Source organism: Anolis sagrei, chromosome 5 (assembly GCF_037176765.1).
Source record: "Anolis sagrei isolate rAnoSag1 chromosome 5, rAnoSag1.mat, whole genome shotgun sequence".
In the NCBI taxonomy this organism is placed as follows: Eukaryota; Metazoa; Chordata; class Lepidosauria; order Squamata; family Dactyloidae; genus Anolis; species Anolis sagrei.
Window position 1 is genome coordinate 143691614 of NC_090025.1, and position 15823 is coordinate 143707436.

General features: G+C 40.2%; 1 protein-coding gene across 1 annotated transcript in view; it reads left to right on the forward strand.

Moving 5' to 3' along the window:
* Positions 1 to 10088, forward strand: part of KCNMB4 (potassium calcium-activated channel subfamily M regulatory beta subunit 4) — a 37536-nt gene extending 27448 nt beyond the window's left edge. Inside the window, exons 2-3 of the mRNA XM_060777464.2 lie at positions 4062 to 4189; positions 9461 to 10088. Coding sequence (XP_060633447.1) covers positions 4062 to 4189; positions 9461 to 9629 — 297 coding nt within the window. The 3' untranslated portion in view covers positions 9630 to 10088. The remainder of the gene's footprint in view (positions 1 to 4061; positions 4190 to 9460) is intronic.
* Positions 10089 to 15823: the final 5735 nt, after the last annotated feature.

Consider the following 15823-nt stretch of genomic DNA (forward strand, 5'->3'; position numbering starts at 1 on the left):
AAGCCCAACTGCTCACTGGAGGGAAGGATAGTAGAGACAAGGATGAAGTACTTTGGCCACATCATGAGAAGTCAGGAAAGCTTAGAGAAGGCAATGATGCTGGGGGAAATGGACGGAAAAAGAAAGAGGGGCCGATCAAAGGCAAAATGGATGGATGGTGTCCTTGAAGTGACTGGCTTGACTCTGAAGGAACTGGGGGTAGTGATGGCTGACAGGGAGCTCTGGTGTGGGCTGGTCCATGAGGTCACGAAGAGTTGGAAATGACTGAATAAGTAAACAACAACAACAACAGCAAATCCTGGAGTAGATTTCTAAAGGCGACACTGAAGTCCTACTGAATGTTGCAGCATTTACTCCTGAAATTATTGTGCATTTATAAAACAAAACACAAAAATGGGAGGGGAATAAGTACACATGACTGAACACCTAAAAACCCACCAGAAGTTGATAATGTTAAATTTTTGAACTATTCACCATAGATTTCTCAAATGCTTTTGACAAAGTTGTTATATTGGTCACTGTACCATGCTGGCTCTCACTGTGATGTATGGCCTTTGTCAATTTCAAATGTTTTTGAGTGGGCTTCTGCAATGACATTAATTGGAGGTTGCACCATTGAGGTAATTAAAAAGTACCAATACTGTAGAATCAATGCAATTTGACACCACTTTAACTTTAATGCTATGGGATCTTGGGCTTTGTAGTTTGGTGAAGGACCAGCACTCTGGCAGAGAAAGTTCGAGATTTTGTAAAAATACAAGTCACCGATTTGTATTTTTGAGTTATGACAGTTGACTCAAAATGATTATAGCTTTTCATCATGACAGTTAAAGTGGTGTCAAACTGCATTTATTTTGCAGTGTAGAGGCACCCTTAATTGGATGGTACCAATGTTTCAAAGATAAATAGCCTTTTTCATTAATGTACATATGCAGTTTGACTTTTCACCTCTTGATCTCTTCTTTTGGTACTGTAGAACTTCCTCTGAATCTGAGAGCAGGTTCCACTGAAGTCATTGTCTTAAGTTCATGTTGGGATCCAGTCATACGAAAGCTGTCTCTGCAGTGGTTTATGTGGATCTAAAAGTTGAGTGATAAAAAGGAATTGGTGCATCAGTATTATGTCGCCTAGCTGTGTTATTAATTCTCCGCCATGTTGTAAAACTGGATATATTTTGATTCTTCATAGAAAAGGCAATGAATTATTTATATTTTTTAAATGTTGAGTTTATTGAAACTTTCCACATTTCCCAGTTTCGTTTCTATAGGGTAGTCCTCCATCTGTTGAACTAATAATGTGCAAACGAGTGTATATACTTTGGGCTCATTAAAACTTCCTTCACATGAAAATCAAAACAGCTTCTCTTTAAATCTTCCCAAAACATTGTTTAAAGGTGTAAAAAAAATTTCCAGTTTCTATAGCATCACCATCTGATTTAGCATCAAAACTCTCCATCTGATAATTCTTGCACTTGAGCACATCCAAAGGCACAAATGGTTTCTCTCAGTTTACGTCTGGTGTGCTCATGGACCTTGTGTTTTGGGCCAATCAGAATATATTGGTGCCAGCCTCAACTCTTTTTTAGGGTCTTAAAAGATTAGACCAGGTAGGGCTGAATAAATCCTCCAAAAGATGAATGTTAAAAAAATCAGTAGGATTAAAGTGGCTTCAGCCCATCTGCTTTGTGTTTCTTGTTTTGAACAGGAATTAATTAAAATTATTCTTGTGTGACCTTTCTTTTCTCTTCGTGAGTATAAAAGTGTCTATGCAAAATATGAAGTCTCAGTGGAGCCTTGTGTTTTGCTTGGCTTTGCAAGAGCCCAGTTCAGTGTTCTCAAAGGCAATATTTATGTGTTTTCTTTCGGCAAGCTAGAAGTTACATGTCTGAGTCTGACCTGGGATGGTGGGAGTAGTGTGACTATACCTTAGAAAAAGGTTATGCTGTGGCCAAAAGCTACAACAGGTTCCATCACCACTGTCTTCAATTGAAAGGATTTGGGTTTCCCAACTGGAAAAAAATCTTGGAGTGCCATCATCCATCAAAGTTCAGCATTGATTTATCACCCTTGTGATAAGTTTCTTTGTGCTGAAGTCCAAAACAATAAGGTAGATGCAAAAGTCAAGAGTCACAGCATTAAAACAGTTAAGGAAGCATCAAATGTTCCTTTTTGAACTTTTATAGGGTTAGAGATTGGGAAATGGCAAAAGAGGACTAGGTAGAGTTGGCATAGGACGTCTCCATGTTTTCAGACAAATTGAGATTTCACTGCTTGAAAGCAATGTGGATGAACTTGAACATTTCAGAGACTCTTTCCTAGCATTGATCACAAGAGAGTGCAACAAGCAGCTTTATGGTGAAATCCTTGCACTTGTGTTTATGTCATTTGAAATATTCATAACTGAAGTGGTAACTAGGGGCTGGGCTTAGCACTGCAAGCTAAATTGCTGTGCTGCAGAAAAATCTTGCTGATTGGAAGGTTAGCACTTTGAGCCCGGGCAGGATGAGCACCTGCTGTTAGCCCCAGCTCACCTGTCCACCTGGCAGGTCGAGAGCAGAAATGTGAGCAGATAAAATAGGTACTGCTTTTAGCATGGAGGTAATAAAGGGGCCCTTTAAAGGACATTGATTGGAGGAAAGATGAAACAATAGCACCCTGTCCCCCGTCCTGTGGCTAGAGTCGAGCACAGCCTCCAAGATGCTGGAAATAAGATAGGAAAATCTGTCTTTACCTCTGTTTGTGTTGTTTGTTCTTGTTAATTGTATAATTGGCATTTAATGTTTGCCATATGTGTGTTCTGTAAGCCACTCCGAGCCCCGTTCAGGGTGAGAATGGCGGGATATAAATACTGTAAATAAATAAATGAATAGTGGGATACAAGGTGTCCTCTAATTTTTTGCAGGGAGGAAATATATACGGTTCTTCAAACATATTTATTTATTTACTTCATTTGTATACTCTCTTCTCACCGGGGGGGGGGGGGGCAAGGAGGGACAACATGACTCAAAGCAGTTTCCAACATATATACGGCAAAATTCAATGCTGTAAATTCAAGCTGGTCCCAATTTGAAATAACTATTTCTGCAACCACAAACTGCCCTCTTACCACTTGAAAGAGTATGACATAGAGTTTCAAATGATTAATGCTAAATGCCAGCACACAAACAGCTTCTCGCCTCAATCATTCGCATAGATTCTTAATTCATTTCTGAATTTGATCACCCTTTAATGTATGTTATATGCTTGTAGCAAGTACTGTTGCTCATAAAGGGATAATACTATTTAAGAGGGCCTTGAACATGGTACATATATGACATTTGTAACTTTATTTATTTTATTTGCTATACTTGTATACCGCTGTTTCTCAGCCTAGCCGGCGACTCAACGCAGTTTACAACAAAATACAACAATCAACAGTATACAATTTAACTAACTTTCACTTTCTGCTTTTACAAAATGCCACTCATTTTAATTAGAAATAAAATAGTGGTTCATTATGTATTAACATGTGAAACCATGTGTATGTTGTTATCAGTGGCTATTTGTTATGATAGCTATATATTACCTGTAGTACCAAAGAAAGTATGCCCCTGAATACAGTTCATTTAGTTGTTGTAGGGGAACATGACACTTATATCTTGCTTCTGGGCTCTCATTGAAATACCTGGTTGGTCATGATGGGGATTGAATGTCTAATTATATAGGTCTTAGCTGTGATGCAGCAGGGCTCTCTTATCGTCATGACAGATTTATTCAATTCTATAATGTCTATTTTATGTAACTGTCTAGAATTAGCGATCAGCAATTTACAGGGTGGGACATCCTGCTCTTCTTAGGGAATTAGGGGATTCATAACATTCCTAGGGATTAGGGAATTCATAGCATTCAGTTACAATTATTATACAGCAATAGCAACACTATTCAGGAAAACTGTCTCTTTTTTGTCTTTTTCTTTATCTTTGAAGCATACGCTTTAATTTTATTTATGAAAGTTGTTGAGGGAGGATCAAACAGACTGTTTTATTCACTCAGATAATAGAACGATGCCTTTTATTTCAACAGTGTTCATATATCCCTCCCTGTGAAAGAGAAAATGAGAAGAACTCTGACATTGTAACCCACTGGCAGGATTACTGGGAAGATGAAGTTGGCTCTCAGCCTTTTACGTGCTACTTTAATCAACACCTCAGGTAAGCTGTCTTTGTGTTACTGAGCATACATCCCTTTGGTTTTCTATTCTGTATAGTGGTGGAACAAAGTCATAATTGGGTTCTTAGCAAGTTGCTTTGCTGAGATACTGCAAATAGTTTGGGTTTCCCTAATGGGAACTAAATAAATAATTGAAGAATGGATTTGGGTTTTCTTTTGTTCATTAGATTGGCTTGTAGCCTTGAGGCACAGGCCCTTTCAATTCATAATTATCAAATTGCACTTTCAAAATGATTTCTTTTTAAAAGTACAGTGCAAGAAGAGGTATATATATATATTTCTTTCATGTAAGACCTAGTCTAGTGACCTACCTAAGATGACAGAGTTGGTCCAGGTCTTGATCTACTTTGAAAGGCTGGAGATAAGTAAAGTAAAGGTTTCCCCTTCACATTATGTCTAGTCGTGTCCAACTCTAGGGGGTGATACTCATCTCAATTTCTAAGCCGAAGAGCCAGCGTTGTCCGCAAATGCCTCCAAGGTCTACCTTCTGCAGGAAGGTAATGCTGCTCAATGCAGTCATGCTGGCTACATGACCTTGGAGAAATAAGTAAGGAGCTGATAAAAGGTGCTCCTGTCCAATACCATTGTCTGATCCAGGTGGCCTATGAGCCTATGAAAAATAATTAACTCAAAAGACAGAATGCCGTGTATTGCTGGAGTTGTTTGGAACTCACAAGATCTGTTGAATGTCTGTCAGTGTCAAAATACAGCAGTCCTTTGATATCTACTGGCGTTTGGTTCCAGGACTCCTCGTGGACACCAACATCTGTGGCTGCTCAACTCCCATCATATATAGTGGCATAGTAAAATGGTACCCCTTGTATGAAAGGGCAAAATCAAGGTTTGCTTTTCGCAGTTTTCTTTTGAGTATTTTCAAGTCATGAATGATTGGCTCCATGGATATAGAAACCATGGATACGGAGGACTGACTGTACAGCACATCAATGTTTGACCATGGAATGGGGCTCCCAAAATTCCCAGCCAGCACTGCCAATGGCCATACTGATTGAAAGATTATTGGAGTTGTAATAATAATAGACAACATATTCAAGTTCAGAATACAAACTTATTTTCTCTCTTTGCTGATTTGTCTTTGCCTCTTTCCCCAAGAGGAAAAATGAGTTTGGGCATGTTGAGCATTCACTCCATTGACCAAAAATAAAAGTATGATGCTTTAAAGGTAAGTCCTGGAATAAACATCTCACATCTGGGTGTTGTGCAGACTCACTGCGCCAGTCATAATGGCTTCCTTCATCAGCAGTACTGCAATCGACTGGCCAGACCTTCAGGTCTATTTTCCCTCTAAATGCTTGTATTTTATATAAGGGAACATTTTATTGGCAAATACAAACTTAGTACTTTAGTGTTTTTGCCTTTAGCTAAGGTTTCCTTTTGCAATCATGCAGCAGTATATAAAAAGAAGAGAGAAGGGTATTTATCACTAAAATGCATTATCGCAGTTGAGTGAATGCCCATACAAAAACCTGCACAGTATAACTAACTGCTTTTTCCATTGGAGGCAGCAATGGGGTTTGCAGGGTTTAGAATGCAGGCAGTGCCAGCCTGTTATTACCCAGATATGTTGGTTAACAGAGGAGAACAGAACCATAGAGACTGCAAGAAGTGTCCTTTCTATTTCAACTCTAAATTGTGCAGGGCTTCCAATGGTATTCAGCTGGCCTCTGTCTGGTAGCTCTGTTATTGTTCTGTGCCTTCAAGGAAATTCTGATTTATGGCAACTGTAGCACAGGATTTTCTTGGCAAGATATATTCAGAGGAAATTTGCCATTGCTGAGAGCATTTGACTTGTCCAAGATCACCCAGTAAATTTCTGTGGTTGAGCAGGTGTCCAAACCTTGTTCTCTCAGTGCCCTAATCCAACATTCAAACCATTAAACCATGCTACCTCTATTCATTTACCCTTACTATATCCAAATTATAAGGGGGGGGGGGGCGGGCGGATTTCCACAGCTTTCAAACTGTGAAAATATGGATATGTCATATTTCATTGTTATACTGCTGTTTGAGGTCTATGAGTAATGCCATACATATGCTTGAGTGAATATAAAGGCCTTACAAGGAGAAAAGCCCCACTATTCATTAAGAGGGCAGGTTGTGCTTCTAGTCCTTATAGGTGGGGGAGACTGTCAATTTCACTTTCTTTCATATTTGGTCTTTATAACAAAATTCTCCATCATTCACATGGACCGAATTGAGTATGTTCAGTGTTCTCAGATAGAGAATACTTGCTGCACAAAGGTGATAAGGATGGCTAGCCTCAACAATAACAACAGCAACAACAACAACAAAAACAACACAGTGGAAAAAGCCCTAATTAAATACGGTGATTAAATGCTAAGGGATACGAACTCAGACTTTTAAGTCTTAAGTACTCAAAACCTCGGGTTTAGTTTGATGAACCTGCCAGTTTGGTTTTTTCAATACATGATCTTATCATGGAAGGACCATGTTGTGCCCACCTGCTGGATATTTGTTGGAGAAGAGGAGGCGATTGGGAAAAAAGAGGTGGGTTTCAAGTCAGTAGGTTTGTGATTTAGGATGGTCCATTGTCCCACAACTCCCTTTGGGCTAAATTGTCAGTCCTTGTGCAACTGGAAGTGATATCATTGTTGTAGTTCAGCCTGTGATTGTGTTAATGGAGATGATGGTTTTCCTGGGCCTGAGTTGTCAAGTCCTGGCCTTGTTGAAAGGCCTAGTTCTGGCCTTGCTGAAAGGCCTGAGGTTTCTCATGAATAGAGAGCTTCTCCTGTAGATTCTTAAGGTCTTTCTTATTCCTGAAAGGGGCCCACGGCAGCTTTTCTCTGAGGAACTTTCTTTTGAGGATGATTTGTCAGGTGCAGAAATTAATGAGATTGAAGATAGAAGACAAGACTTTTGTAAATTAAGAGAAAGTTCCCAAGCTTGGTGGTGGTCACCCTGTCTATTAGAGAAGAGCTTTATATGAGACAAGGAAAGGATTTTAGCTCAGTGTGGTCAACATTGAAATTTCATGATCATCTTGTCTCCCAAGTGGATTTCTAGTTTCATGTTTCAAGTTTTGCCAGTCCTGTTCAGGGTATTGGATCTCCATGCTGTCTTGTTCTTTTGGATTTTGCATCCTTGGATCTTGTGTTTTAACCTTGAAGTTCATGGACTATCTGTTGCCTTTGTAATATATTATTTTGTACTATACTGTTTGTATCATTTGTATTGCTTTGCTTACATATATCCTTCAATAAACTGCTTGCTGATTTTACTATAATGGTGTGGTGTTTAAGGACAGAGGTGTTCCTGTTCTGGGATACAACAATAAGGTTCATTTGGTTGTTGACCAAAATGCAACCAACTGTCAACATAATTCCTTCTTGTGGTATGGAGGCAAAAATGTGATTTTTTAAAAAAAATATTGAAGTTCTGGGAGCTTTGAGGTTTCCAGGCTATGCAAATTGGGGGGCAAAAGGCGGGTTCTCTCAAGTTATCTGTGGCTCCTAACTTGCCCTGTCCTCACCCCAGGATATTGAAATATAATACTACTGCTGCATTAATATAATTGGTGTTGAACAGGTGTGCCCCCATTATGTTCAGGCAAGTATCCTGATGAGGAGTGAAATTCTGTGTGTTCAAGGGAAACAATTGGGCAGGTGCTGCCTTTGCCATTTTAGAAAACAGTTCCACAGGTGATTAACACTGTCATTTAGGAGTATTGTGCTAAAATAAGCCCAGTGTTTGCTTTCCATTGTGACTTGGCAGCTGTATCATTTTTGAGTGATGCTTTCCTGTATCCTGTGCCAGGATAAAGTGCTGTACACAAATGTTTGTGTAGGGTTTGGCAGATGAAAGCATCTGACAGATAATGAGCATCAGTGGAGCACTAGGTTGCACCCTGAGGTTATCCATCATGGAATAATTACCTGCTGGTGTAGCGGACCTTTTCTAAGTAGACAGCTCTCTTTTACAGAATAGAGCATCTGTTAGCTTTGCATATGTGGTCTTGGTGCCCGTTTATTCTCTGGTATGACAAACAATGAATAAATCCAAATTAAAATACAGATCTCATAGTATGGGGAAAAAATAATGTTATGCAGGGCAGTTACTTTGTGCTTTGGATATACAGTAGAGTCTTCCTTATCCAACATAAACGGGCCGGCAGAACGTTGGATAAGCGAAAATGTTGAATAATAAGGAGGGATTAAGGAAAAGCCTATTAAACATCAAATTACTTCATGATTTTACAAATTTAGCACCAAAACATCATGATTTACAAGAAATCGACAGAAAAAGCAGTTCAGTACATGGTAATGTTATGTCATAATTACTGTGTTTATGAATTTAGCACCAAAACATTGCAATGTATTGAAACATCTGTGGTGGGAGGCAGACTGCGTTGGATAATACAGAACGTTGGATGAGTGAAGGTTAGATAAGCGAGAACTTTACTGTACTTCTTAGTTGATGCATGCAAGATTGCCTGCACAATTCAGCATTTTTTCCCTGTCGGTTACAGCCCATTCATCCCCTGGTTACACAGAAAGTCTTCTAGCAGAATTTTTTTTTTAGACAATTGCACCTGCAATAGGAGCCTATGTCATAGCTAGGCAGCTGCTGCATGTCATAGCTAGGCAGCTGTTGCATGAGTTAAAGCAAACTGTACCACAATAAACAAGTTCCGTGCATATATATGTACTCAAGGCTCATTGTTTTAAAGCAGTGGTGCTTATGTAGTTCCAATAATGTCACCTGTTGGTCTTCTTCGTTTTTAGCTCTTGTCAAGGATGTTGGGCCAGATTTCCAAAACAACTGGGTAATGTCACTCATATGGAAGTTTTTTTCTCTTACATCCTTAATGAAACCATGTGCAGTAATTCTGGCTTTTCTGTTTGGGCAGATTGAAATAGCAAGTGAAATGAAACAGATCTGTTATTGTGGCCATCTGATGGTCATTGAGCTGATCATCAAATGACATGGATGTTTCTTACTGACAAGCCTTTCCGAACCCAAGGACCCTCTAGATATGCTGTACTGCAGCGCCCATCATTCAGCCCTGCACAGCTATGGGTCAGTGTAGTTTGGAATGATAGAGATGGTAGTCCAGCACATAATGGGAGTTGGTAGGCTTTGGAATGCCTTTGCAGACAATATATTGCAAAAAGTATAAACCCTATTGACTTTTAAAAATATGCAGTTGCTTCCTTTTCACATGTGGCTTTTATTTCTCTAACCCTTCTTTCATTTCATTTCTATTCTTCTTGCAGGCCAGATGACGTACTGTTACGGCGCACCCATGACGAATCTGTCCTTTTGCACTGCTTCCTTTGGCCAATGGTGACGTTCCTGGTCGGTGTCCTCATTGTGGTTCTGACTATCTGTGCAAAGAGCTTGGCGGTCAAAGCAGAAGCCATCAAGAAGAGGAAGCACTCCTAAACAGAGTCCCTTGAAGGGAGAAGTGGAGGGAATTTGCCGGAGTCAGGAGTGCCAAATGCAATTGGCAGGCACTTTGGTGGTGCTTCCTAGCAATGCTCATTCCCAGTGTATTGCCAGCCGTTGGTCTTGCTGATGCCTGAAGAGTAATCGTAGGTGACCACGCTGTGAAATGTTAACTAGCTGCTTCTGCCACTATGAAAGCCAACATGTCTGTTCCACCAAATGATCCTAAGCTGCAACAAACTGGCTGTACCGCATTAATGAAGTAATCTGAAGGATGGCGCCTCACTCCAGGTCTCCAGATAGACTGAAGGACAGTTTGTGAAAACCCAAAGTGTGGTTGACGACTTCATCTTAGCAAAACTCTTTCTTACCATTTATTATTTAGTATTGAATATTTATTATTTCCTTTCTCATAGATTGTATTTCTGAAATAATTAAAAAGGTGGTTGATTTTTAGTTTTGTGCGTCTTCCCCTTTTGTGAGTGTGATTTTCTTTTCCAGTCAAGGGCAAATTATATTATGCCAGCCTGACTGCACTCGAGCAGTGTGCTGGGAATCAACTTTCAAGTCCAGGTGTATGTGAAAATCATGATATTTGGCTCCCACCCTTCCTTCTCATTTTGTGTTCTGCAAAGGGAAGACCTCATCCATTACCATTGGAAATTTGATCACTTGGTAAAGAACATTCATAAAATTCTGTATTTTGTATTATGGAAGAAAACCAAGTTTATTGACATAGCGATATTTAATTTGTCACATTACTAACTGACACATCTAATCTATGAATAAAAATATTCTGCCAAGGTTCCACCCTATCATAAACCAAAGACTTTCCCCCCTTTCCTCCATTACTGTCCACTTAAAAAGAATCTCAAAGTTTCTAAATGCTGTATTGGCCTGAAAGGTCTAAGGTTGTCCCTAACTCTATATTCTGGCATAAGAAAAAGGGACACGGAAGGTAGAGGAAAGTGGGCATTGGAACAGTTTACTTTGTGAAAAGAACTAGAAGTTCCAGAATGTTGTGGGGACAGCCAAGAGCGACTGCATGGTGAGTGTGAGCTACAAGGTCCATGTGGGCAAAGTGTAATAAGTCTACCAAATTACTCCAGTTACTCCAGCAGATTAATATATGTCCAAGTATCTCTTTGCTGAATGCAATTCATACCCTCCAACTGTCCCAGTTTGGGACTTATAACCAGTTCACCACCTGCTATCCTATCTCCTTGGCTACTTTTAAAATAATCCAGTTTATTTCCCCTCCTCTAGCGTTTCGCCTTTATCCTCATTTTACTTTAATTACTACAAAATGAGTTGAAAGAACAAAAGTCAGCAAGATGGAGTGGAGTGGAGAGGATAGAGTATTTCCCAATAGATTAATTTGGCTATTTCTTTTTGGGCTTCTCTAAAAGTCAGCACATGCATAAAATAGTTATTCCCCTCTAATGACTTTTGCCCTCTTCATCTAAGCAAACTCTTTTGACCACAGTCTCAGGTTGTCAGAGTGAAAACTGCAGGGGGCTTGTCTACATGTAAAGGTTGTGTATAAGAGGAAAGTGTCCTTTGTGTTGTCGAAAATCTGACCAGAATCACTGGGTTGCTGTGAGTTTTCCGGACTGTATGTCCATGTTTCAGAAGCATTCTTTCCTGACGTTTTGCCCACATCTAAGGCAGACATCCTCAGAGGTTTTGAGGTCTGTTGGAAACTAGGCAAATGGGGTTTATATATCTGTGGAATGTCGAGGGTGGGAGAAAGAACTCTTGTCTGCTTGAGGCAAGTGTGAACGTTGCAATTGGCCAGCTTGATTGGCATTACATAGCCTTGTGGCTTCAAAGTCTGGCTTCTTCCTGTCTGGGGGACTCCTTTGTTGTGGAAACCATTTTGTAGTTTTCTGTGGAAACCATGAAAATGAACAAATGGATGAAATGGACAAAAAGGAGGAAACCATGAAAATGAACAAAATCTGGCTACCAGTATTAAAAACGCTAAAATCAGGACAGTAACTAAAGACCAACACTCAGAAGACAGGAGAATTCCAGACAAGAATAAATCAGGACCAGTTAACACCTCCCAACAAAGGATTCCCCCAGGCAGGAAGTAGCCAGGCTTTGAAGCTGCAAGGCTAATCAAGCTGGCCAATTGCAACATTCACGCTTTCCTCAGGCAGACAAGAATTCTTTCTCCCACCCTGAACATTCCACAGACATATAAACCTCACTTGCCTAGTTTCCAACAGACCTTAAAAACTTTGAGGATGCCTGCCATAGATGTGTGTGAAATGTCAGAGAGAATGCTTCTCGAACATGGCCATGCAGCCCAGAAAACTCGCAGCAACCCAAAGTGTCCTTTTTCATATAAAGGTTAGAGGACCCTTCTCCAGTTTTCAGTCTGATGTTGCCTAGCTGCCCACATCTGGTTTTCATCTGTGATATATTGGAGTTGAAGAAAATTGAAAGAAAAACCTGAGCAATACAATATGAAAGCAATGCAGTCCATCAGGGATGGGCAATATCCTGGACGGAAAGGAAAAGTCAAGAAGGAGAAATTTGAAAAGGTGTCATTTAAATCATATAGGTAAGCAATTCAAGGAAAAGGCTCAGAGGAGAGCAATGCAAGGAAGAGGCTTAGAGGAGAGATATGTGACATGTTTTTTAAAATGGTGGCCAGAAAGAAGAAGTTGTGGGTAGATGTTCATGGGATGCAAAAACAGCCTCATTTCTGTACTTTCTGCTGGGGATGCAAATGGTCTTCCACTGAGGTGTGGAGATGATGGTGAAATAATGGCTCAGATGAAAAGTTTGACTTAAAAAGTACCACAGAAAAGCTAGTATCCCTTGGAAATCACAGTGTGAATGCATTGATTAACTAAATACATCTATTTTTTCCCTCCCCAGACAGCTATGCTATGCTGCTATCAAGGCCTTGGATCCATATGGTGCCTTCTGTTACCTTGGTAACAAGCCTAACATTTGAGGACTTTGTATTGTTAAATTCAGCAGAATAGAGAAAATTGCCACCTTTTGGCTATTTTACCATTTGACTGAAATTGTGATAAACCGCGTTGTCTCTTTCTCCCCCTGGTGACCTGGGGACACAACTCCATTTGGATGAAAATGGTTGTGATGCTCCAAAGCAACCTCTCTCTCTGTCTCTCAATCCATCTCTCTTGCTCCTGTCAAACTGCTGGGAAAGCGATGACAAAATCACCAAGTGTTTTCACTCTTCTTATTTACTGTGCCCTCTCCATTGCCCTCTGGTGACAGAAGTCAACTACCTCTGTGACATCTCAAAGGCTAAAATGTTTTATTTGGTATAAACTTTCATGGCTTGAATCCCACCTTATCACATGCATCTAATGCAGTGTTTCTCAGCCTGGGGTCGATACTCCTGGGTGGGGGGGGGGGGTGGGGTTGCAAAGGGATTGTCAGAGGGGTTGCCAAAGACCATCAGTATTTTCTGTTGGTCATGGGGTTTCTGTGTGGGAAGTTTGGCCCAATTCTATCGCTGTTGGGGTTTAGAATGCTCTTTGATTGTATATAAACTATAAATCTCAGCAACTACAACTCCCAAATGTCAAGGTCTATTTTCCCCAAATTCCACCAGTGTTCACATTTGGGCATACTGAGTATTCATGCCAAGTTTGGTCGAGATCTATCATTGCTTGAGTCCACAATGCTCTCTGGATGTAGGTGAGCTACAACTCCAATACTCAAGGTCAATGCCCACCAAACCCTTCCATTATTTCCTGTTGGTCATGGGAGTTCTGTGTGCCAAGTTTGGTTCAATGCCATCATTGGTGAAATACAGAATGCTCTTTGATTGTAGGTGAATTATAAATTCCAGAAACTACATGAGTCCCCCCTCGGGGGTTGAGAAAGGTGGGGTAGAAGTATACGAAATAAATAAATAAAATAAATAAATACCCTCCCAATCCCACCAGTATTCAAATTTGGGCGTATCGGATATTTGTGCCAAATTTGGTCCAGTGAATGAAAATACATCCAGCAATACAGATATTTACATTATGATTCATAACAGTACAAAATTACAGCTATGAAGTAGCAAAAAATAATAATTTTATGGTTGTGGGTCACCACAACATGAGGAACTGTATTAAGGGGTCACAGCATTTGGAAGATTGAGAACCACTGATCTAATGTGATGGGGTGCAACTTCCAAACATACATGCCAAATGAAAGTCTCTATGTGTGATTTATATGGCAAAAGTTGTTCCTTATGAAGGGCAGGCAGGGTAGGAAAGGCTGCAGCAGTTTGCTTTTGATTGCCTTTAGTGGGAAGGACTGCAAGTCACTTCTGGCTGCTTCTGATGTGAGAGAATCAGCCGTCTTCAAAGACGTTGTCCAGATGACGCCCGGTTGTGTTGCAGTTCTGCAGGGAGTCTTCTCTCATGTTGCCTGCCAAATGCACATTGGAGGACCTCCTTATAGCAACACCAGAGGCACTCCAAGTGGCCAGCTACTGGTCAAAGGACATTTAATATAATGCCAATTTTTTAAACTTTGTGTTTTTATTTCCAAATACATTATAACTGTACCCTTAGTTTACTTCTGATACAATAAATAAATAAATAGTGGGAAGGACAAGGCTCTGGCTCTTCCTCTGTTGCGTTAAAATTACTCTTGCACTTCGAAGCCAATTTGCATGAATAGGAGTAAACTGACAGAAGAGGAAAATGGGAGAAGAGAGAAATTGGACATTTAAAGTTAGCTGAACAAGTCTGCACTTTTAGAACATTCACTGTCCCTTTAACTTGGAATTTGTCACTTGTGCAGTGCAGTGGGTGTAATTCAGGTCTAAGAAAGTCGATTTTCTTTCTGCTTTACAACTAGAAGTAGTGATTGATATAAGGAAAAGTGGGGGGGGGGGGGGACTAATGCACTTTGCTGGGCACAAGCAAACAAAATGCCCAATGCCAGTAAACAGGGCTATACTATAGATCCTAGAAAACAGGCTTTCCTCTAATTTCTCCTCCTACACACTCCTGCAGTATTGGACCTGGAGGAGTGTGTAGCATAATTCAGAGGCAGTGGTGATAGGGGACATTCTCAGTCTGAGGGCCAAATTCAATTTCAGAAGAGTTCTCTAGGGCTGTGTTTCATTTCATCTTAAAGCTCTACTGCCAGTAAACAGCCTTAGGAGAACCATTTTAATTTTTGGAATTGGGGAAAAGTCTATGTAAAGGCTGAATGACCACCAAATTATTATGTGGCAGGGAAAGGAGCATAGCTAGCTAGGAGGCTGGATTGGCTCCAGATAATGTTCTCCATTCCTATCCTAAATGGCGTTTTTTCTCATCACACTGCAGTGAAAGTACTTTTTTTCCATACAATGCTGGCACACTGAATCACAACACCTTTTCAGTTTATTTAAACATTACCTGTTGCTGTGTGTGTGTATATATATCTATATCAGCTAAGATGAGATGGTCTGTCACAGGCATGGGCAAACTTTGGCTCTCCAGGTGTTTTGGTCTCCAACTTCCACAATTCCTAACAGCCAGCTGTTAGGAATTGTGGGAGTTGAAGTCCAAAACACATGGAGAACCAAAGTTTGTTCATGCCTGGTGTATCAGGTAATAGGTATGAGAGATCATTTAAAGGGCATTAAAGGACCAATTCTAGGTTATATTGTATTTTTATGACCTTGGGCCATACTTTGATTTTTTTTCAGGCATCAAAATATATTGGATTAGTTCCAGTTTTCTCAGATGTACAGTGGTGGATGTGGGTTATCAAGAAGTTCCTTTCTTCTCAGGGCCCTTCTACACAGCCATATAACTCAAAATATTAAGGCAGATAATCCACAATATTTGCTTTGAACTGGATTAGCTGAGTCCACATTGCAATGTAATCTAGTTCAATGTGGATTTTATAAGGCTGTGTGGAAGAGGCCTCAAACAGCACTGGAGGATGAATAGTGACTACTAGAGGTGTGCAAAAAAATTGGATGAGTCAGAATTCATAAGAAAATCAGTTTTGTAAGTTGGAAGCCATTCTGAAGTGTTTGCGTGGCCCACCCAAAAACTTAAGAATTGAAACTCACTCCATACTTTTTAGTTTTGTAAAGCTTGGAAGGCTCTCAAAGTCAGTTACATCCAGTGCAAGGCAAGAAAGCAAGCTAAGCTAGTGAAAGAAAGCATAAGAAAAGCTACCTGCCTCCTTCAGCATTCATC